Source organism: Aptenodytes patagonicus, chromosome 1 (assembly GCF_965638725.1).
Source record: "Aptenodytes patagonicus chromosome 1, bAptPat1.pri.cur, whole genome shotgun sequence".
Classification (NCBI taxonomy): Eukaryota; Metazoa; Chordata; class Aves; order Sphenisciformes; family Spheniscidae; genus Aptenodytes; species Aptenodytes patagonicus.
In genome coordinates, this window is record NC_134949.1 from 192,440,138 (window position 1) to 192,464,798 (window position 24,661).

General features: G+C 41.9%; 1 protein-coding gene across 1 annotated transcript; it reads right to left on the bottom strand.

The window, feature by feature from the left end:
• Positions 1-24,349, bottom strand: OLFM4 (olfactomedin 4). The gene is made up of 6 exons (XM_076363179.1): positions 24,090-24,349; positions 21,789-21,866; positions 17,996-18,148; positions 11,121-11,333; positions 10,038-10,191; positions 1-2,243 (listed from the first exon to the last, which is right to left on the bottom strand). The coding sequence occupies exons 1-6, from the start codon at positions 24,168-24,170 to the stop codon at positions 1,450-1,452; spliced, it is 1,473 nt and encodes a 490-aa protein (XP_076219294.1). The 5' UTR covers positions 24,171-24,349; the 3' UTR covers positions 1-1,449.
• Positions 24,350-24,661: the final 312 nt, after the last annotated feature.

A 24,661-nucleotide genomic window follows, 5' to 3' on the forward strand; every position in this document is an offset into this window, starting at 1 on the left:
TTCTTTGAAATATTATTTTTATTAAAACAAAAGCAATCATTTGCATATGTATTGATTTTGATTATCAGAGGACACAGACATGATTGCATAGGTAACAGAAGAAAATGAACTACATGAACTGCTTTCTTCATCGTTGTAGAGCTCTGAATTTCAGTATTTCAGCCTGCTTTCTGACATGATGAAGGTAAAACATTGATATAGTGCATACACTCAAAAACTATTGTTTTGTATTACACAATACCCATTTTAAAAAAAAATATATATCCAAATAGTTTGACCAGACTTTTTTTCCACAAGACCTCTTACCTTGCTGTAAGACAGAATTACCCAGGGAACAAATTGGACCCTACACTAACAAGGCTCTCAGAAATCTAATCACAGAATGGCAAAAATGTTGAATAGAGGCACATTAAATAACAGGGCTGTCATTCTATGGCAATGCATGATATACACCTAAGAGCCATTCGCAGCCAATAAAGTCAATGGGAGGATTTGCGTCAGCTTACAAAAGCATAAAGGAAAGGAAAACAGTGTTTCTTGCACTGTACTGCCAGGAAAATGGAGCCATGGTGACCACAAAATATGGCTAGATTGCAGTAAGACCATTCATAAGGCCACATTTAGGCACACAGAATTGCTAAGGGCAGCAGAGTGGGACAGAGGGAAAGTTGGTGAAAGCCCTGCTGCCAGTTTTGCCCCCACAGTCACTCCGAGACGCCAGCCTGGTGCTGTGGCAACTTGGGAGAGGGCTGAGCTAGGAGGCAGCTACAGGTGGAGCGCCAGGGGCAGCTGTCCCACTGCATCGGTGATGGCGAGGACAGTGAGCTCTGTCCCTGCCCTGATGCCTTCTCTTCCCTCCCTGTGGTAGGACTTCAACCAGGAAAGTGCATTTCTACTCTCCCGCCTTGAGACAGATACTACTGCTTCCACCTAAAAAATGGGTTGTTGTCTTCCAACCAAGTCCAATTCCTATACTATTTTAATCCTTCAATTAATTTTTCTGAGACCTCAATTCACTCTGATGAAGATCAGTGGAAATTCATTCTCAGTTTCTGGGTGCCTTGCCTGTGTTACACTGACAAATGCACATCAGTGGGTAATTAGCTTCTCGGTCAGTAGATAGGCTGTGCCCATCAATTTCTGTGAACAAAATGCACTAAATCTATGCAGTAAATTTACCCTTAGAGGCGGGACAATTGTAAAGCACCGAGCACCAATAAACACCGATCAAAACCTAAAGAACCCAGTACTGCCAAACACTGCTGCCAGCGATACTACTGACCAGAGCGGGCAATTCCTTTAAAGATTGTATGTAATATATATAACACCCACAGATACAGTACATCAGACCAAATTAACTCTAAACTGGCAATAGCATTGTCTAAAGGCGTATCGGATCTCTCGTTTTAGCTGCTGCCAATTTTACCGCATGCTTATGTCACTGAGATGCTAAGGCTGAAACGTCATATCATATCTTAGAAGGTAACCATCATTGTAAACATACAGTTTCTGATCTGTGGGGTTATAATCAATACTCTGGATTGTATCTAACTTTTTATCCATAATGACACTAATACGACCTTCTTGGCCAGTACTCGTGTCATATGTGTAGAAGATTTCCTCTTTCCTAGTGCTCATTGGCCTTGTGGCGTACAGAACACCACATAACATGAAAGCATTGGAAACAGATGGCTTGTACTGTCTTGTCTGCCAAGTATTTAGCACATCAAGTGTGGTCTCATTGAGTTTGCTAATCACAATGTTGCCCATGCTATTTTCTGTTGAATATATTACCCATAACCCACTTTCATCCACGGCAAAATCTATGTCTTGCCATGATACACCTGCATAAGAGAAACGGTTACCGGTAACAGCATCTGGAAGCTCCTTCTGCAAAACCATGGTGTTTGTTTTTAAATCATGCTTTACCATATATCTTGAACTATAAGCATGATAGTACAAATAATTATTATAAAGGGCAGCACCACTTCCTTCCCCATATGTTATTGTACTTTCATACATGGGTTTAAACAGCAGCAAATTATCAAAGGAACTATAAATTCTGTAGTATTGCAAGTATCTCCCATCTGTGTTCAGTGGTGCAACCCAATAGACTTCCTTCTCTGGGTTAGAGGGAGAGTAATCTCTACCCCAGGAACCATATTTGTAGGAAAATCCTCTCCAGTTCAGCTTTACAATATAGGGCTGGCTAACATTCAGCAGTCCACGGTGAATGCAGCTACCTGCAATTAAAGAGAAAAAAAACAGGTTTTCCAAATGTCATCATTAGGAGAGAGGTTTTGCATACTGTAGGCTCTAGAGTGTGCTTACTAGGGATTAGCTTTGTGGCAAAGCACAGACATAAATGCATAGCTTCATGTGTAAAAGGCTCATTTTGGGCCAAGGTCAGCAACTGGATGGCACTAAGTGTTCCAAGTTGACTCAGAAAGTTAGTAAAAAAAATAGAGTACATATTATTACAGCTATCAGGGTGGGGAGGGGGTGGAGAAAAGGTAGGGACATCCATCCTCAGTCAGGATTAATTCTCAGAAAATAAGTGCTCACTGCGCTGTTCCAGACAAGGGACAGATTTCTGTTTCTACCCATTTGATGCATGCCAGCCTGATGCACTAGGAAATCCCTTGGAAAATACAATTTCAGAAGCATTTTAGGTTATTTTCTACCTCAGTGGAACTGAGAGCATGGGAGATGGGGAAAAAAGAAAGAGGAGCATCTGATTTCTGTGTATTTCACTGCGGAGGGGAAGGAAAGAGCAGCAGCAGCAGTAATTCCAGAGTCACATTTCAGATTAGCATTCTGCTGTCAGAATCACAGTGCATCACAGCCACATGGTGCCTTCCGGCTCAGGCCCTCAAAGAAATCTGCAGACAGTAACAATCACAGCCTAGGAAATGTAGACAGATATTACTCCGAGTTTTCACGTGAGGCAACTCTAAAGAGAATATGACTTCAAGCTGAACCAGAACAGCTCTGTTTTCCACATATCAACTACGAAGCCATTTTCAGGATCATGGAAAAATGAATTTAGATACAAGAAATACTTTCCTTTTACTCGTGCTGAATGGCAGTGACATTCCTGCTTCCTGATAAATTCTCAATATTGTAAGTCACTGGTGGAAAAAATCCTCCACTCAGAAATGCCTGTGGGCCTCTGATGAGTCTGAAGCTGCCCCTGGCAAAAACCAGCATGCTTTTTTCCAAGTGTTAACATTAGCTTTTTGTATTCCTGCCACAGAAGTGTCCCAGAGTTTTCATTGTAAGGATATGTTCACCTGAGGTAATGGAGACAGAGATGTCAAGTGACTGGCACCAGCTCACACGCTTAGTGGTTCTCCAATGTTTCCCAGTTCAGTGGGGTGCTCTAGCCACCAGACAGCTTTCCTTATTAAAAATGGAGTATAATATGAATAGACCCAAGTCTCACATGTCAATTAATGGATAAATTAATGGCCACAACTGTTTGATGTTAATAATACCTCCCTCAGCACAGGAACTCCGTGCACCACCAGCTATGGCGTCAATGATGAAAGTCAAACTTATCTTTTGAGGTTTTGATACTTTGCGTGGGTACCATGTCACGATTGCTTACAGCCTGTAAGAAAGGCTGTTCATAAGCTCAGTCATATGAAAGGATGTCTGGCATATAAACAACCTATGTCTTAGCACAAAGAAGAAAGAGAAATAACAGAGAGAGAATTTACCTTCTGCCCTCAAGGCTGGCCATCCCTAAGCAAGGCCAGACAATACTTACGGAGCTGAATTGAAAACTCCTAAAGCCACTGACAGAAAAATCCTAGGAGGTATCTTGTTCTCAAAGGCATCCTAGTCTATCCCACAGATAGAGGGAAATGTGGAGACAGACCAATCTGAAGTAGTCTACTTTGAAAAAGAGTGGGAAACAAGATATTTTGTGAAAAATGGACTGTTGCAAACGCAGAGAAATCTTTTTCTGATCTGCCTTGCCCAGGGGGAAGGTGCTCTGCCTCTGGGATGAGGAAACCTGTGGCCTGAATGTTAGAAATGTACAAGAAAGAGGGTAACATTTGTGCCAATGTATAAAGTTGATTTGGGCAGTGACACTCTCCATGTCTCCTCCTTTCTCAAAATGTAGTATTTGTCTCCTTCCACTACATAACACCTTCACCCCTCACAGTTTTGTGCTGTCTTGCACTAGTGACTTGGGGGACATGTGATTCATCTGCAGCATCCTCTCAACATCTGTGAGGAAGGTGGGGAGCAGCTTTATATTAAATATAAATCACTATGCTGAGCTAAATCCCTGTGTCCCCAGGCCACGTTGGCAACTTCCTTGGAGTCAGTATTGCCCATGGGAGCACCTCTGCATCACTGAGTGCCCAGCTCATGGCAGAGAGGGTGACACGAGTTGTGAACAACCCCGTCTCCTCCCCCAGCCGCTTTTGCGTCCCGGGATTCTTGCGGCTGAAACGTGGGATGACCCTGGGTGAACAATGCTTCCCTGGGAGAACACTGCTTCCCTCCGTGCCACCAAGAATAGATGCGAATCAGCATTCCTGGCTCGGAGCAGATGAGCATTTAAGCATGCACTTAAGTTCTTTACAAAGGACGAGGCCCCGGAGCAGAAACCTCATTTCCAAATATAGCACACAAAGAAGGCACTGCTGTATGGCTAGCCAGGCTGTATCTCTGGAAATGGCACATAGCATGGCTAGTAACATGGCCTCAGCACTTGGCGCAGATACCAACGTTTGGAGGTGCTTATACCTCAGCTCATGCAAAGGAAGAAAGCTAAGGCAGACAGTGCGAAATGGCTTGCAGCCTGCCAACTCCATAAATCAATTTGAACTGGTTTTTTTCTTATATCTCTATTATGTATTGTTACCTCCGGCATGAGGGCTTCTTTTAAGCTGGTGACACATTGAATATATTACTGTGCTGAAATCACAATAAACTTATCTCAGATTTAAATGGTTATTAAATGCTCTAAAACTCTTGATTTGTTTAGAAAAATATAGCACCGAAGCTTGCAGGTAGTGAAGCACTGCTAAGCTCATCTATATGCGACCTCAAATAATTTTTCATGTCATTAAGCAGAACACAATTCCAGATTTATTTTAATAATTCATACATTGTTTCATAAATAAAAAACAAACGTGTGTTCAGCAGAGAGACCTTTTTTTACAAAAGAAATAATAAATTATTATTTCTTCCCTTAAAGAGATCTCTCTGCTGAACACTTGTTTGGTTTTTATTTATGAAACAATGAATTATTAAAATAAAGTTAGAAGCGTGTTCCATTTTAATGACATCAAAAATTGTCTGAGGCTTCTATAGAGTATGTGCTTGATTTTTATTTCCTTGAAAACTCTCCCAGAATTATTGGGTTTTTTACCAAAAAACTCTGTGGTAGTCAGGGGGTGATCTGTCTTCTGCACAGGTTCAGAAGAATTCATTGTTGTTTATTTAATCTAAACTTGCCTCCCTGTCTGGATCTTGTGGGGAAAAAAATGCACAAAGGAAACAAAGTGTCATGTAATTTTGTAAATATTAGAAGGTACTTGAAATAAATCCATATGCATTATTCAAACTTTCAAGTTTTTAACTCCTTTCTCCACTGTTTTGGGCCACTGATAAATGACGCCCTGGTATTCTTGCCTTCCTTTGTTTCATGCTTATGTAGCAAATAGGCGAGATGAGGACTAGCATAGGTACATACACATGTACGTCTCCTTCTCCCTACATAAAGAACCAGTATCTCAGCTCAGTTGTTTACTAATCCTTCTGATTCATCAGAAAAGGAGCTTGGCACTTAGTTGTCAGGACTGGAGGGAGCCTGACTTGCTTGGCTAACGGGCTGCAGAACAGAGCATGAGACGCATCCCGTTGGTCTCGCTTCACCCACTTCACTCTGAAGCACTTGCAGAGCACATCAGCTTCTCATTCCAACAATACAGGTACCAAAAAAACTCCAGCAGCCTCCCCCCACCAAGCAGCTGCATCTGATTGCAGAGAAGGGACCATAGTTCGCCTATGCAGCTGAAGGTCATGAGACAAGGTGGGACCCACATTTAAAGGAACTCCCATGAAGGGCACAGAGACCAGGAGCAGGCTGGTGCTACACTCTCACACATGCTCCCAAGCACCAGATGTGCACCCTTCTCTCCCATCAGATGAACCACCGCATCCAGATGTGTGAGCTGTTACCAGCCTTACTACGGCTTGAGACACAGGAGACAGAACTGCCAGGGGAAAGGCTCATCTTGCCTCCTGCTGTCTCACTGACATGGGAAGACCCACACAGACACCTCAGTCTTCACCAGTATCATGGGGCACAGACGCAGGCTGACCGCTGTGTCAGAGAAGACTTATGTTGTCAGCATCTAACAGGGGATGAGGTGGAGGGCTGGAGTTCATCTGACCTACCTTCAGGCAACTAAAAGTTCAGGTGCCTCAGCTGAGCTCCCTCCATTGCCAGTGGAGAAATACATGTGTCTCCAGGGGCAGTTCAGGCAGTCCTGGAGAGGAGGCACTGGCCAACTCTTTTCAGGTGCCTGTAGGCATGTCTCTCTCTTTGTGTATGGACGTATTCATTTCAAAACACAACCCAAAACACTTCAAAAACACAGACATCTTGGGTACATAGGAGGTAAAATATAAGGTAAAAGTGAAGTCACTATAAGACTCCAATAGGATTACTTGAGTTTCGGCATTAGGCTACACCAGGTCTTCCTCCTGCTGAGACCTATTCACCAGTAACTTGAAATCCTTAATTTCTAAATGTATAAAAGCCAGAAAAAAAAGCTTTTCTCTTTTTTTATTTTTTCCTTTCTTTCTTTCTTTGCCTTTGAGAGTCTCATCTGACTCACTTCTCCCTGCTGCCTCTCTCAGATCATTTCAGTGAGATGTGACAAAGAATCTGCTGCAGAGTCCTCAAAGAACCATCCTGGGGTCTTTTCCCTCTATACCTGTCCTGATGCAGCCAGATGAGATCAGCGCAAAAGAAAAACGAATGGATAAATACTTCTTCCTACCAGAGTGGTGAGGAGAGAGATGCAAGGAACTGCTGCAGATAGGAAAGCCAGTGATGAGGATGAGGATGATAAACTATATATTTACCGAGCCCCATCTCAGATACTCAGACACCCACCTTTCCAGTCGGAGAGAAAGGCAAATGGAGACCCGTGATTTCTTTCTGCTATGTTGTTTGAGAACAGGTCTGCTCACTCTGAGAAATACAGCAGCAAAAGCCTTGGGGGACAGAGTCAGAGGGGCTGTGTACTACAGCACTGAGAAGCAAGAAGCTTTAATTAAACTTGCCTTTAGACTTCATGGTCTTAGACAGCTTGGGGATTAGCCAAGCTCTCTCTAGTTCATGTTGCCTACCCAAAATATGCAGGAGAGAGGATGAAGGAGGAAAGAAAATGCAGTCTGAAAACAGGACAAAGATTCAGTTTAATACAAACATTATAAATATAATATGAACTAAAAGCAGGGCAAGGCCAAATGGTTTGGCAGGAATTCAAGTCATTCAAGCTTGCACAGAAAACGTATGGAAATTGCATTCAAATGCGTAAATGAGTGCTAGAGAGCTTCAGAGGCCTAGGTGTGAGCATCCATGCAAAGCCTCCAAAATGACCCTCTAGGAAATGCAGATCTCCCACATACTTACTCCACCTCCCGAACAAATAACATCTTCCTACTACTACTTGTTTTCAGGTACAGTCTGCAGGACATGTAATTGCTCTGCAAAGTTCTCTGCCCAGAGAATATTTGCTCCCCACCAGGCGCGCAAAGTCAGGATACGCCAGTCCTGCATGGATTAGCAGGGATCTGAGCCTACATAACACCTGGGTTATCTATAGCTGGCATCTCCCAACACGCAGGAAACTTGCCAGCCCTCCGCAGTTGCTCTGCCATTCCTTTGTGCCAGCCTCAGAGACCACCCTCACCCTAAAGGTGGCCATGACAATACACCCACACACATCTTCAAACCCTTCCGGCATTCCTATTGCTGTGGGCAGGAGATAAACTCACAGATAACACCAGGGGATGTCCTCAGCTGATGTCAGTGGTGGTAATTCTCTGGAAGTCAATGGAGCTATCATTGTTCATACCACCCGGGGTCTTGGCCTTCTAGGTTATTTTCTTCTCTGTCATTCCCACACAACGCAGTGACATGCAAAGGTGCCTGAGCTAGCTGGCACACCAGTCAGGAGTAAGGCAACGCTAAAGCAATGCCATTTTGGTCCCAGATAAATGCTATCCATCTCCCCATCGTGCCCTAAGAAGCAATGCTAAATAATTCTATTATGGTCACAATCCTATACAGTTACATTTACCCATCCCAGAGCTATTATCCTGCTCTAGGCATGACTTGCCTATCCCTGCATGGAGCTGCACTGTGAATCATAGACCTCCCTTTCCAACTCTGTGAAAGCTCCTACATCCCACAGATGCTCACGCCAACCACCCAGGTGTAAAAGCAGCCCCTTCCTCCATCACTCATGGAAGGACACAGTATTCTTGTTCCAGAGCCCAGTACTTTCTCACTGAAACAAAGGCTTGCTGTAGGCTTGAAGAGAAAGAGGCTGTTTCTTTCCACACGCCGTCACCCTCAATAAATCAATGAGATGCCCTTCAAATACTTTTAAAACATCGCTTCTTCTTTTTTTTCAATGAGACATTTTAAGCCCTTCCTTAAGGAGCAGAGAAGGGCCTTGAGATTTTGCAATGCAGGTTTTTGTTTCAGCTTTCTCTCCTGCCTGATCCCCAGACAAGGTGTTACTCATGCATCCTGTCAGAGAAGTGCAGCAGCTGCCCGCACCGCCATGAAGCCCTAAGGAGATCGCAATAGGAAAGGCGGCTGACCCTTAGGGAAGCTTGTATTTCTGCCTCTCACCTTTCCAACGAGATGTTTCAACTAGCTGACTCCAAGGTGATGAGAGGTAAATGCTAGTAGGTGCAAATCTGTGATCCTTGCAAGCAGGACACCACTCCTCCTTTTTTGGGGGCTCCTCTAGCTGATTGTTAACCAGCTTATGTGGCAAAGCAGGATCCTTCCCCTGGGTATTGTATACAACAGAGCACTTTCTCTCTTACAATACTCTGTCAAAAGGAACTCCCAGTGTATAAAACACTCAGGGGATCAACACAGTTCCATAAATCCTCCTGTCTGTTAGCAAGTGGGATGCTTGACCTGGCATACCTAAACTAGTGTTTCCTAAATGGTTTGCTCCAGTGTATCATATCTGACTCTCAAAATTTCTCAGACTATGATTCACTCACAATGTGATTTTTCAAACTGAACACACTGTCAAGACAAAAATTATTCCAGTTGTAAACTGATTACCACATGCCCTGTGACTGTTCATACTTTTATATGAACTGCACTCTGGGAACCACTAATCTAAGACCCAGAACATAACCTTTCCTAGTTAAGAAAATGATAAAATCCTAGTTCCGCTGAAATCAGTAATAAAGCTCCCACTTATTTCCCTGAGACCAGAATTTCCCCCCAAGGTTCTTGACCTTCTGATTTAGAAGAATCTTTTGCCTGTGAAGCAAAAGTAATCTTCATGCAAAGCTACCTTCTGGAGCTTGCGTACCAACAGCTTTAGTACATCAACTGTTCCTCATACGTTTCCCAAGCAGCATTAGAGCAAAATTGCCATGACACTGGTCACTTTCACAGGAACTATTAAAAATCAAAGCTGGTCAGAAAAAAACATAGTTTCCCACAAAAAAGGTAATTGTTTTGAAAAAGAGAAGGGGGGTAGAGAATTGTTTTTGCACTGCAGGTGAGAGGAAAATTACAAGTTTTTCCAGTTGAAAACAGCTACTGTGTCTGGGTTTGCTTCCTGCCCTCATTTTCCTTTTGAACCCATTGATGAAACATTAGGAGCTGTCTGCTCGATTTTTCAAGAGCTAAGTTGTATCATTATAATTGTATTTAATATTAACAAAGGGAAATCTCTGCATTTACTGTTCTACCTATGTATTATGTTGTTTCTTATCTGATATACAAGAGAAATTCTTACCTGGTGGGAAATAAGGGGGTACTGTAGTTTTATTTGTGCTCTCTTCACACTCTTTTAATCGATTCTGCAGAGACACAATTTGTCGACGAATTGCAAGGACATTGTTTTTGTCCAGTGACTCTAGTTCATTTACCAATATAGTCAGATTTGTGATCTAGAGAAAAAAAAAAGAGAGCAAGTTTAAATTTCTGTCAACTTTATTTTACAGATATTTGCAGGCAGGGTTGGTCATACCATAGAAGATGCTACAGAACAGGTTTTAAGAAATATCCCTAAAAATAGACCTTATCCTGCTAGCCTGAACTTTACATTTCCAGCAGAGGTATGTGACCACAAGGAAATGCTTTAACACTCCGTTGTATACCATAATGTAAAAATATAGTGTTATTTTATACATAGCATAAAAATATCCAGTAAGTCTTAGGCAAGTACTAGCTATTATATATAAAAAGTACTTATTCCAGCCTTACAAAAGTATCTGGAAATTTTATTTGCAAAGATAAATAATGTTCTCAATCACCTACTTGATGATCTAGAGGACAATGGAGAAAATTATATTTCACTTTCCATCTGAAGTAATTATTCTCTCTAGGTGAGTGATTAATTACAGTTTTGAAAATGTGATTTATAGTCTGCTGGGAAGGTGATAGTCTTTCCCACTTCTTGATTTCATATTGATTGGGCCACTGCCCTAGCAACCAGAAGCTGATTTTTTAATTATCTAAGTTAAAGCACAGAGGCTTTCAAGCATGGGGGTCTATAAATTAATATTTATTATAATAATTTAATCAGCTCTGCGCTTAACACTATGCAAAACTGTTAACTTTCAGGCAGGTAGTTGGCAAAAATAAAGAGGTCCCCATTTCTTTTGAGGTTTCTTTGCTTTTCTGTGCTCTATATCAAGGAAAAAGCTGTTAATACATTTAAGGTCAAGCTTTATTTTAATTTATGCTGATGAAATGCTAAAATAATTCCACTGGCTGCAGTAGAGACAGGCTACATTTCCTCAACCTAAATACTAAAGAGAGAATAGACTATCTGTATATTTGAACCCTCTGTGGCTAATTAAGAGTCTGGCAATACCTCCAAATATATTTGCTCAACGATGACATTGCTTCCAACAAGGCTGGATTTCAGCTGAGTGACCAGTCTCTCTAGGTCACTGATTTCCACTTTCAGTAACTGGAAGTCCAGTTGTGCGTAAGATACACTGCTTTTCTCCATATGCTCCACTCTGATGGTTAGATTAAGGATTTGCTGCTGATACAGTTCAATCATTTTTGAGTACTCTCTAACCTTAAAGAAAAAAAAAAAGGTACACATTCAAGTCCATGTTAGCAAACAAAACAAGCTTGTTTGACATCTTTATTTCTGAGTACCCCATGCATAACTTCCACATACTTGACATATATATTCTTCACATAAACTCCATAAATGAAATTTTCATCACATACATAAAAAATGTAAAATTTAACCCTCAGTTATTGTTGGCAGTTCCACAAAGTCCTCTCAGGAATGCCTGGGGATAACTGAAGGCAGAATTTTACTTGCAGTCTTCCATTTTTTTAATTCTTTGCCAATATTGTCTCTGTGAGCTAATTTTATCCTCAGTATGCCAAGAACTTACATTAGCAAAAATTTTGTTAGGAAATCTGCAGTGTATTATCTCACAAAAGCATCCCAAGGAGGCTGAAAAATGTAATAAAGGATTCCCAAGTTTTTCAACTTCATTTCCTATTAACTCTGAATCCAAATAGGATTTTACCCTGTGTACATTTGAATTGTGTCAAAAGTTGGCAGAACCGGTTTGGAGTTTGTCTTTGGGCAGGGGGGGAAAGTTTAAACACAGTGTTAAAAATCAAATCTTGTTTAAATGAAAATGTAAAATTTATTGCAGGCTTCAGCTACAGTAATTTACATAGCAGCCTCTTCAGCCTTCGAACCATTAAACAGTTGTCCAGATAAATATATTTTCACACATGTATCTGCTGAGGTAAAGGTCACAGCACAAGCATTGTGATGCAGAATGTTAAGAATATTATATGGATTTGGGACATTCCTTGGAAAATATTAGTTCCTTGAAATTTAACACTTTGGGAAGGATACATAATTTCTCTCCTATATGCTTCATAAAAGTCATGTCTGTTTTCCCTTAAAAGGTAAGAAGTAGGAATAAATATAATTAGTTTGTCGCACCGGTAACTCCGTATTTATACTATCAGATGGTGTTTGTTGTATGAGTCCCTCTCTCTACAGCACTATGATTTCCATAACTATTTCTTCTTTGACTAAAAGATTTTTAGCCCACATCATCTCAAACATTCTTGCATTATCTTAACATAAAATGAAAGTCAGTATTTTTCCCCATTGGCTCTGGAACAGCCTCTAAAATCTTGTCATGGTGTGAAGACCATGGACTCCCTTTTCTCCTTTTCTGGCAGCAGCCCCTGGGATGGGGACCCCAACAAACACACTTATCAAATAATTCCTTTCAATTTTGATTGAATCCCTTGTGTACCAAAGAGGAGGTAAGGGAGCTCATGGCATGGAAATTCATGAAGGGCAGAAAGGATCCTTTCAGATCATAAGATATTCAGTGATGTGGCTTAAGAAGGAGAAACATAAGTGAGAAGACCCTCTTTTCAAAAGTATGATTTTCAATAGTGGCACAACTACACTACAAATCTGAACAAGCCCCTCTGCATGCACATACATAACATACACCAAAAACAGGCTGCTCAATCCTGCACATTTAAATCAGGGTTTGAAACAGATCTTCTGTTCTAAATGTGTGCAGCCAGACTTTGAGCTGCTCTGATATAAACTGGCATGTCTCCATACGCTGCAGCAGAAGCACCCTGACTCATAACACTGGGTGCTCTAGACCTCCCAGGTCAAGTCTGGGTAACTTCAAGCTAAGGAATAACTAAGCTATTTATTACAATTAAGAATAAAAAAAATAATAGCATATGAAGACTTAGACCTAGCTCCTTCTATCTGGCTGACAACAAAGACAGCTGGGATCCCTTGTCCTAGCTGTCACCATCATCTGTTCAGGAAGGAACAGTAGGAAGAATGGACAATGTTCTTGGAAAAGCCAGATGTAGTGGGACTTCACACTTTCACTGATCACAAAAATCAGTTTGGAGTTGGAAGATATCCTCAAAAAAATCTTCTGAAAAAATTCTTCAAAGGTCAGTGTTTAAACTGTGTGTCTAGAGTTTGCACAACAAAAAAGAAAGCATGTACGATTACAGCCTAAGAAATATAAAGCAAGCCCATGTCTGAACAAAATTGCACTGCTGTGTGAAGCTACGTACATCATAGAGATATTTGGAACTCTATCTAGGTATCAGTAACCTTTCTCACAGTAATACTAATAGTAGTAATAATAATAATAATAATGATGCAATACAGACCAAATTTACAAACCACTGAAATAGACTGCTGGAATTAGTGATGGCTACTCGTTAGTGAGAAACTTGTGGAGTTTTCTCCAGGGTTCTGAGAGCCTGGACAAAATGCTGAGGGCTGGAACAAGACATACATAGTTATTTCAGCCCTGACTGCAGAGTGTTACAGGACACAGACCTGAAGTTCAGCTCCCACATCAGAGGGTTTTTTCACTCAGTTAACCATCTAGGTCATTTAAGGACACATCAACACCATCCAGTGGAGTACAGCTGAGAGATATCCACACAAGTTGAGCCTGAACTAGCCCCAGCATTCTGCAGTGCTCTATACAGCCACACCAGCATCGCAATGAACTTAAGCTAATAGCTCTGCTGGCAAATTATTGGACAAATATCATTTTCTCAGCAGCGCTGCTCTAACAGGTCTATACTGCTTTTGCAGAAAAATCCAGCACATATGTCAAGCATTGCGATGCCCTGTGTGTTCATTCCCACCTGCTCAGATCTGGCTTAGGAGTTTCTGTAGTTTAGAGTTATCAGTTGAAAAAGGAACATGATGTTGCTCTTGTGCTGGTTTTGGCTGGGATAGAGTTAATTTTCTTCATAGTAGCTAGTATGGGACTATGGTTTGGATTTGTGCTGAAAACAGTGTTGATAATACAGAGATGTTTTTGTTACTGCTGAGCAGCGCTTACACAGAGTCAAGGCCTTTTCTGCTTCTCACACCACCCCACCGCTGAGCAGGCTGGGGGTGCACAAGAAGTTGGGAGGGGACACAGCCGGGACAGCTGACCCCAACTGACCAAAGGGATATTCCACACCATATGACGTCATGCTCAGCACATTAAGCTGGGGGAAGAAGAAGGAAGGGGGGACGTTTGGAGTGATGGCGTTTGTCTTCCCAAGTAACCGTTCCATGTGATGAAGCCCTGCTTTCCTGGAGATGGCTGAACACCTGCCTGCCGATGGGAAGGAGGGAATGAATTCCTTGTTTTGCTTTGCTTGCGTGTGCGGCTTTTGCTTTCCCTATTAACCTGTCTTTATCTCAACCCACGAGTTTTCTCACTTTTAGCCTTCTGATTCTCTCCCCCATCCCACCTGGGGGAGTGAGCAAGCGGCTGTGTGGTGCTTAGTTGTCGGCTGGGGTTAAACCATGACAGCTCTGTTGCTTGGCAGATAGATTTAAGCAGCTTGTAATCCTTGCTCTTCTACTGCATCTACCTGCTAGGGACTGGCTGTTGTCTCTTGACAGGCTGGCACAGAAGTTCTGTGCATATCCATATTTAGGGATACAGACCAATAACTAGTACTGATTGCTGCCACATTTGTCGTAAAAGCCTAAAGTAGGGTATGATGAGTGCATAGGGCCTGTATTAGCCCTTTATAGGAAGAGAATGGAGCCTTGTGAGGCATATGTAGGAAAAAAATTCCTCAGTTTCAGTTTTTCCTCCTTTCCAAGCATTGTCACTCTCATGGAATGAAAAGGGCAGGAAAAATCTGCGATGCTCATTTACTGTGTCATTTACCTGCAATTGGTATTTATCAACACAGGTTTTGCAGCATGCAAACAGACAGTTCTCCAGCACGCATTTGGAGACTACAGAAGGGGGAACAAAGGTGCAAGATGAAGATGTAAAAGAAAAAAAGTGGGAGGACTGAGGGAAGATAAGAAAGAAGTAACAAAACCAGCAACTCTATAAAGTCATTCAGCCCAGGATGCTGGCTTCAGGCGGGCCTGACCTCTACAGACCGACCCATAAGGAGCAAGGTTGGCAAGCAGTCTGCAAACTGACACCGAGAAGAATTCCACTGCAGGTCAACATATTTTGAAAACAGCTGTTCCTGACAGAGGGCGGGCATGCTTTTTTTCTCCTGTTTTTGTTACGTGAGAATGTTGTGGCTGTTGTGAATCAAGTTCTGAATGGCACTTTCTCTCTTTGGGATCACGTGCTGATCCATCCCTGTTACAGATGTGTCCTCTCCCCTTTCCTATTGAGAGGAGCAGCCAATTCCCGCTTTGCTTTGAAAGGTTAATTTTCTTCTGCAATCATAATTATGCTGGCAAAGTTTGATGTGACAGAGGAAAAATTAGTCTGGTATTTTCAGCCTACCGTTTGTACTCATTTGGCACATGAGAGCATCTCTTTATCTGCAAGCTTCCTTGCCTGCTGATTCTATAAAAGGACCCCCTTGCTTTTTGAATTAGCCTACAATCAGGCAAAAGGTTAACGATTCAATCAGGTTGTTTATCTGGGACTTCTAGCACATGGAAAGCATCCTTAAGAGGGTCCAATCCTGCAGCTCTTACCCAGAAAAAGCTCCCATGAGCTTCAAAGGGTGTTTTAGAAGAGCGACTAAAGCATGGATTCTCAGAGTCAAAAAAGGAAGCACTCAGTAGAAATTCCCACCCCTGTGGTGAGACTAGGTTATGTTTGGGCATGATTCCCTAGAAATTTCCTCAGGATCATTTCTAATAATGATCAATAATGAGAGCTTGGCTTTCCTCCATTTCATTATTTCCTTCTTTCCATGGGTATTATCATGACTAAAGTAATATACAGGATTGTATAAGGAGGATTTTTTCCACAACTGGAAAGGTGAAAAATTTTTAAGCATGGAGACTCATGCACCACAAGATCTCAGATTACTTAAGTTCAGATATCAGTAGGGCAATGCTCGACAGCTTTCTTCTTTCTACAGAAAAACAACATCATAACTGAGAAATCTTACACACATAGAGTTACACGAAAATGCAATCTGTTCGTTTTCATTTCTGACCCAAAGTGTCTCTTTGCCTATATCACACCAAAGTATATGTCACACTTTATCTAACTAGATGCATTGTAACACTGCTTGGCTGATTGGTCTCGACAGGATGAAATTCAGTGAAGCCTGAGTTAGGTCAAGAATTTTTCACTGTCTGCAGCGACAATTGAAAGCCAAGTTCAGTGTCTACACTGCGGTACACTGCTGGGCACCTAAGGATGACAACACAGTTACACCGGTTGACACCAGCTGGCAACCTAGACATTAAAGTCCAGGGTGGGGATTCAGCTTGCCCTGAATTTAGAAGTGAGTTTCAGATACCTAAAATTAGGTGTCCAGATTTGTATCTATAGTAACCTGTGTCTTTATATGAGCAAGATATCTGAACTCGATGGAGATCTGAGGTTGTCCACACAGAGACGCCAAGCAGCACTTGAGATGCTCTGCAGATCTGCATGGCACTAGCAGGTAAGTCACACATCCTAAAGGAAACATGCACCATTCTGAGGAAAGTACTGGTACACCAGGGCAAGTGACTGGGAAAGGTGGTACACAAATACCTTGAAGAATCACGCCAACTTTCTGGCTGGGAATCAAGCCCCTGATCCTGTCCCAGTGCAATTAGCTTAAAATGCTGGCACTGACCACAGTGGGAACAGTATGGGGACCTGAAATCTCAATGATTTTCATGGATCATTAACTCTGAGCTACCGTCCATGCTGCAAGGGATCAGGTAATTCCTGTGCTTGGAGGCAGTGGGACTTCTGTCAGCTTGCCCTTCATACCCCTGCTGACAGCTGAATGTGTTTCATTGTTAGCTCCGGTTCTTTCAAAACAAATGATTTGAACTGAAAGATCTTACCACAGGATCTTCCTTGTTGTGTTTTTTATGCACAACTTCTTATCTGTTCTTGATTATACCAGAGGAGGGTTATGAATATTTATGGTTAGAATTTATAATTTAATGCTGTGCCTTTTCTGCTGATTAATTCAAGGACACTTCATTTCTTAAGATGCTTGGTTCCCGAAGCAAACACTTTCTGCTGGACACCTAATCTGAATCCTGAATATTTATCCACTATCAAAAGTCAAAGACAAATTTCTGTCTTCACAGGCAGCTTCACCCGGTCCACTGCAGCATGTATAGGTTTGCCCGAGTTCCTCAAAAAATGGATCTAAATTTGTGCAACAAGCAGCCAAAGTAGTGTAAGGTGTGTTTGTCTTCAACAACAATGCATAATTCAGCAGTCTCACTGCCACAGCTTCAGAAGTTGACAAGGAAGTTATTTGATTTTTTAATTTGTTTTTTAATCTGTGAAAGCAGAAGAAGTGAAGGGGCAAATATTCACCTACTTCTTCACTCTGGGCTGTGGTGACCTTTCTCCTCTTTCCCTTCATTTCCCTCTTACAATCTGGCTGGCTTGATACAAATAATAACACATGAAAGAGCAGGAGGCCTGGCTTCCTATAGCTCTGTGTAGCAATCACAAACCAATAAAACTGAGCCAAAAGAGGAAAAACATAACCATTCTTCCAAAAATACCATATGCCTCTAGCTGCAAAGGCCTAGAAAAGAGACCTAAAGATATTCAAATGTATGACATGCTACAATGTCAAAGATTTGAGATTTAATTACCCTTCTCCTTGTTCTTACAGAGCCCTCTTTCCCGCTGTTTGAAAGACAGGTCACAGAAAACCACTGACTGCTGTACTTTTTCACAGGCAACCATTTTTCAGCAAAGATACAATTGTTATATTTATGAGAAGAGAACACCTTACTTGAGAAAGCTCTCTCTCAAATTTCTCCGAGAGCGTTGCAGCTATAATTTCCAATTGCTCAGCCTTCTGTACTGGAAAGGTGGTATCCGGCAAGTACACAGAGCACTGACAGGTTCCTTCATCATCCACAGAGCCGGAGACATTGGCAAAGAGCTGCAATAACAAATCAGTGAAGAAAAAAGTGTTAACATCCTTCTCTGGAATCAGTAGCTAATGCCTGACAATAACACGAGCTGTGACAATCATGAGATCAACTACTTTGTTACTAGATATCTTTCACCTTTTTCTTCCAAGGAACTCAAAATATCTAGCAATTTTTGTGACTCAGCCTTACAAATCTGTCCGAAAATAGCTAAATATTGCTGTAAAGATTTTTACCATTGGAAAAACAGAGGCATATACTAGTTCTTACTTTCCCAATCTTGTGGACAATGTTCCTAAGATAATGAAATAACTTTTCCAGCAGATGGAAAAGCACACAACAGCAGGAAAATAATAACTTAACAAGTTAGGTCTTATAGTTACTGTTCTGTCAATTTGAATTGAATTGATCAGATCATCTAGTCATTTCCATCCATAGAGATGAAAGTACTGAAATAGAACTAGTAACAGGGAAAGTTTTGAAAAGGAAAATGCTTCATTTGAAGTTTCTCAGCCAGACCCAGCAAACAGACAAATGCATTTAATTATACACCACTGAAAGGTGATGAATTAAATATGCAGGCTCAGCCTAAGGTGGAGATAATTATTTTGCTACAAAATATTGCACGTAACACCCACACATCACAGCCCGCTCATCCACATTTGTGGATAGTTTGCAAAGCTGTTGCCCATACCATTAGCATGAATCGCCTTGTCCTGGCTGTCTGCATGTTCAAAGCATCACCACTGGAGCAATGTGTATGGTGTATGGAAAGGTCAGGGCTGGCAATTCATGATCTTGCCATAATTTACAGCCAAAGCACATCATTTCCTACAAACACTGGGCTGAATACTGAGTGTGTTTGAAGCAGTCCTTTTTTGTTTGTACACAAAATGTTTCCCAGTTCGTAAACCTATCACAAATTTATTAATAAAGATATTTGATGTTATTTTAAAATATTCTGGCACACACTTCAATGCGGCTGCATATTTTAAAACTACAGGCTTACTCTTTAAATACACTTCTTTCTATAATCTCTCCTCCTGCCTTGCAGAAATCCCAGTTATTCATGTGTTTTTCTCTCTCCCTCTTAAAAATAAACAAGCAAACAACAAAACTATCTACTGAAAGCTGAGATTTCAGCACTTCTTCCCTCACTTTTTCACAGTGATTTCGACTAACTTCCTCACTGTTAAACCAGCCCAGAACATGCAGTGATGGCCAGCAGCAAAGCTGTCTTAATCTGTGAGCCCAAGAAGAGAACAGCAGCAAGCAGAGATGATCCTGGTTCACACTTCTGGCAGTGTCTTTACTGCAGCCATATCAAACAGCACGCATCTCATTTTGAAAGAAAGCATGAAAAGACGTTTTATCTGTGTTATTCAAGCACCATGGACCTTAAAACTTCACTCATAGCCAGACTGCTGAAGACATTTAACATGAAAGGAAGCAGAGAAGTATCTCATGGCATTCCAGAATGTCCCAGCCCATAACTTCTGTTGATTTCCCTGCCAGGTAGGTTACCAAAGCACTTTTGAATATCCCACTAAGAACGTACTGCAAACTATTTCTAAGTTTCCAAGTACTTTTGAAGATATGGCTATCAGTACCTAAATTACTATGAAAAATAGGTTTCTAAATCACTTAGATGCTTCTGCACCTCTGAGTTCTCTGCGTATGGGCATGGCTGGGATGGAAAGTTGCTCAGCAATAACAAAAGAAACAGATGGGGGAAAAAAACAAAATAAGAAATAAATGTGGCTTAGTGAGTACATGGGAATTTCTATAAGAATGTTGTGCACCAACATGCTAATTTTTGTGTAGAAGGTATTGTATTCTATCCCTTCTGTATATAACACAAATATAATACATATGTGTATTCCAAGAGAGAGTATACTATACATAGTATAGCACAGTATGTACTATACATATATATGTTTCCATATATAGTATAGTGCAAAATACACATTGTGTACTTTGCTGTAAAGCACAGTCCTGACTATATATAGCTATCAGTTTATCTAGAAGTACCATGCTTACTTCATGTGCTAAATGAACCATTCATAAATATATTCAGATGATCTCCCAAAAAACCTCCAACTTGTGCATTTAAACTCCCTGTGAAAAACAATCATTATCTTTTAACATTTGTGTTATGAGAGAGCCTTGAATTGCAGGCAGAGCTTCATTGCAGTAAGTGCAGCTTATATCTAAGCCAAGAGACAGTTTCCCCAAAGGAGCAGACAGCCTGAGCAGACAGAACTGCTTCCATTCTTCCATTGACATTACAAACATTGGGATCATGATGTTCACGGGACCAAGAAGCATTGTTTAGTTAAAAGCCCCTTGGGTCAGTAAGTGCTTCAATCAAAATATAATAACAGTCAAATGGTAACCATATAACAAAAATGTCTTCCCTCATCCTGTAGAAAAATGCACAAGATGATAGGCTGTTACTTTTGATGGAGTTGTATGGTTTTTAAAGTTTAATAATTTACACTGAATGCTTAAAAGAGAGCAAACTGTCCAGGCCTACAGCAAGGACTTGACAGCAACATTTCACTCTGTAGAATTAAGTTGTTACATATACATATTTGAAGCTATGAGAAATGTTCCTTTTCCACATCCCTTCAATTTAAGAAAAGGGGTAGGAGTCAGCAGGTACTTGATTTCCTGAAAACCAGGAAGTTTATTCAGCTGCCTAAATGTGGACGTAGGGTTACATCCTCAAAACAGCCTAGCCATTTCAGTGCTTAATTTCCAGCTACACTGTAGCCTAGTGGCATTCACAGCTCCGAATTAGCTACTTGCTCTTCCTAAGACTGAATGGGATCTCTCAGAAGAGGTCCTTCCACACATCCCAGGTGCCACACTGGGCTAGCCTGGACAGCAAAGGCCTGCCATGAAGCTGTCTACCATCTCTGACCCCTGATCTGGAGCTGTGCTTTGGACAAACGCTGTTCTTGATACTAGGTTACAGGACCATGCAGAGCAAGCGGATCCCATTGAATCTGCTCCAAAGCAAACATGTTATTAAGCAGTCTCTGACAGAAAGAGGAAAAGAAGCCAAACGCTGAAATCTGCAGACCATGGACTTGAGCACTGTACCGGAAGGCACGGAAATCAGATTCAAGTCCCTCTATCAGCAAATAGTTGAATAAAATTTGAGCTAAGTAGAACAGGAAGAATCAAGATTTTCTCACCTCCAGCAACCACAAGTGGGCACTTCTCAGAAGATTGTTTCAAGGCCCTGCTCTGGTTTACATGGGAAGACAGAGTTGAAAAGAAGTCTTCCCCTTCCTCCAGGGAGGCTGTAACCACCAAACTGTTTGGTACATTGCCATCAAATCCCCATGACCCCACCAGCTGTTTTGTGTCTGGGGTCCAGTTCAGTAGTCACAAGGACAATGCCAGAGCTTTGCATGTGACTTAAGGCGTTCAATGACATTGCAGCAGCACTGATGATTTTGGGAATTCCTACTGCCTAAAATCTTGGACACACAACACCTAAATGCCTTTTCCTGGGCAGCCTAACTGATGAACATGTATCAAGGTTAAATCTCTGAGTGACTGTGTAGCATTTAAAAAATGGGACACAAGTTCCTAATTTTGTTTTTTCTGGACTTCACTGAAGAACAGTAATGATCATACCTTTGGGGGAGTGTGCAGGTCACCAGTCACCTTGCTAGGCTGAGTCAGATACGGAAGCGTCATATTGAGAAGAGGCGTCTAAAAAGCAAAGGAAAGCCTTTTTCAGTGTGAATTCCTGCATATGGCACCATCCCTTCCCCACCAGCTAGCCCCCATCCTGCAGCTCCAAAGCACTTTGATTTTATTATGGGAGCCATTCCCAGCAACTGTAAAATTAATTGGCTTTTCTGATCTGCTGCTGAGGCAACTAACATTTCCCCGGGCACAGTGTCACTTTCATAGACACCTCTTCTTGAAGAAAGGCTCTGTGTGACCAGTGCAAGGCAGGGGACACTCAGCCTGCCTGGGAGGTGAGAGCCAGGGCTCTGACAGGCAGCCCTGGCAGATTGCATGGCAGTCTAAAATAACAGTACCGTGCCCCCCTGCCCTAAATCTGGAGACTACTGTCCTCCCAGCAGGGACGTCCACTCCTTGCTGCCCGGCTCGCACACCAGCCTCTTGGCGCAGGACTCGCTGCCCCTTTCACGCCAAGCTGTCAGGCTGCCAGCTGTGACGTCTGGGGCACGCATCCTGCTCTGCTACTAGCACCACAGATGGGGCAGCATCCCACCACGGGGAGGGAGCACCGGGGGAAGCCACCACACTGCCAAGGATACAGCCAGGTCCACCTTGGGAGTCTTATGTAGTGAGACAATATACATCCCCTTTAACTTTCATCTGTGGCTGGCGCCTGCCTTCCTGTTGCAGCAAGGAGAGTGGCTGTCACCCTGGCACTGTACTGTGTGTCCCTAAAGGTCTACTCCATCCCCACATAGGGTGCAGAGCACGATGCATCGCCATGATGCAGCACACTGTCACCCATAGTGGGGATTCACCAAAATCTGTGGCAAATTGGGAACTGCAGCAAGACACCGTCAATGTCAAATAGTGTGACAGACTGAGCATCAAATGGTCTTCCCCCGCAACAGGACACCTACCCCTGGGTCTTTCTGCATTTCCCAAATCCCAGCCGGAGCCCCATTCCTGAGCCAGGGAATGGTGGGGAACTCCAAATGGCTGGCAAAGGGCAGGTGTATTAAAGAGCATAGCGTAAACAAGCTTTTGTGGGACAGTTTGTCAAATAAACCCATTTGAACAAGCATTTGTGTGCTCATATGATTACACTGAACATGGGGGGGCAGCTAGTAGCAATTAACAGTGGTAGGGCAAAGAGCATCACAAACTGTGTAAATTACACAAACTGAGGACTAGCTTAAAGCTGAGCAGACTGAGGAGAAATGTCTCACATATTAAGCTTTCTACCCTCAGCTTATCAACATATATTTATACCTCCATCTTGACTTTTGCAACTTTCCATTCCTTGAGTAGATAAACACACCTTCCCAGGAGACGCTGACTTCACTGCCTGCATCCACAGCGCTCCCAAACTTCAAAAAATATAACTAGGGGCATGCAGGATTTTTCTGGTTGGTGACTAAACCAGACAAATCAGAAATAGTCATTGGGGCCAAAAGGGTTTTTTTTTCCAAATTTCAACTAAAACATACCAAAAGGCAGTCACTTTGGGTCAAACAAAACCAAAATGTTTTGTTTCATTTGGAAGAGCTTTTAAGCTATTCACAAACTTTTTCTTCTGATAATTTAAGCCCAGTTTTAAATTTAAAAAGAATGAGGCAGTACAAAATAAAAACAAATCTCTCACTAATGTATTTTTTACTTTTTACATTTTTTTTCCAAGTTTTCTCTTCTCCTTTCCTCCCTGGATTTGTTGGTGGGGGGTTTTCAGAGGGGGGGGGATCCTGATTAATAGCTTTGATTTGAACTTCTCTCTTGCCCAAACAGATACAGTTTTATGGGGAAGAGGGAGAGCACCCCACAAAAACCACCCAGCATGGCTTTCATATGCCTGGTCACAGAGTATGACAGCAATCATGCAACTGGGAAAGTCCCCACCTCCCAACTCCATCTTTGATGTGGATCCTTTCCTGCTATAAGCCCTTGCTAATTAATTAGAAGCTACACAGAGCATTTAATATCAGACCCTCACTGGGAATTGCACTCATCTAACCAAAGGCAGAATTTGACTCTGATTTTAAACCTGTGCCTCAATTTTACATTTATTACCCGGTCCCTATACATTAGTTGGGGGGAGGATGAAGGAATACTTTAAACTTTCTCCATGCAGAGATCTCAACATTTGCCTAATAGTTTTCCAGTAACCTTAAAAGATTTTTCAGCAATCTAAATTACATGAGAAGACAAGAAGGCACTAAAGCTCAGGTTATGAGACCCCCATCTTACCACTTCTGTTGCTGCCATTGTTCCAGCCAGAGCAATCATGCTTTGCATGAGGAGCAGCACAGCCACCTGTGTGTGCTTCATCTTCTCAGCCAGCAGATGTGACAGCAGAGGGACAAAGCAGGTCTTTTATAGTAGAGTCTGGGGATTTCCCAAGCCAAACCTTAAGGAACTTGCATGATATTTTTTTAAGTTTTTGGAGAAGTGATATCATGAAGTCATATAATAACAGGTGCCAAATACTAACGTACAAAGAACATACGAGTTACTCACCATCAGAAATTAACTAATCCAATTTCCTAACAGGAAAGCTTTCCCATATGTATATGGTGCAGTATCTAATCTTAATCTTGGTTACACAGAACATCGGGTGCTTATTTGCTAGAACAGGTAGATAGACATTTCCTCTTACTGTGACTCAATCACAAAAATTCTTATAGATCCCTTCTAAGTTATGCAGACAATACAGGTCTGGATGGTATTTATTACTTCGTATAGGTACAGAGAAGAGCAGGTCAGTTTAGACTTTTCACACACCAGGAACAACCTCCCCTTATTTCAAAGACCAACAGACC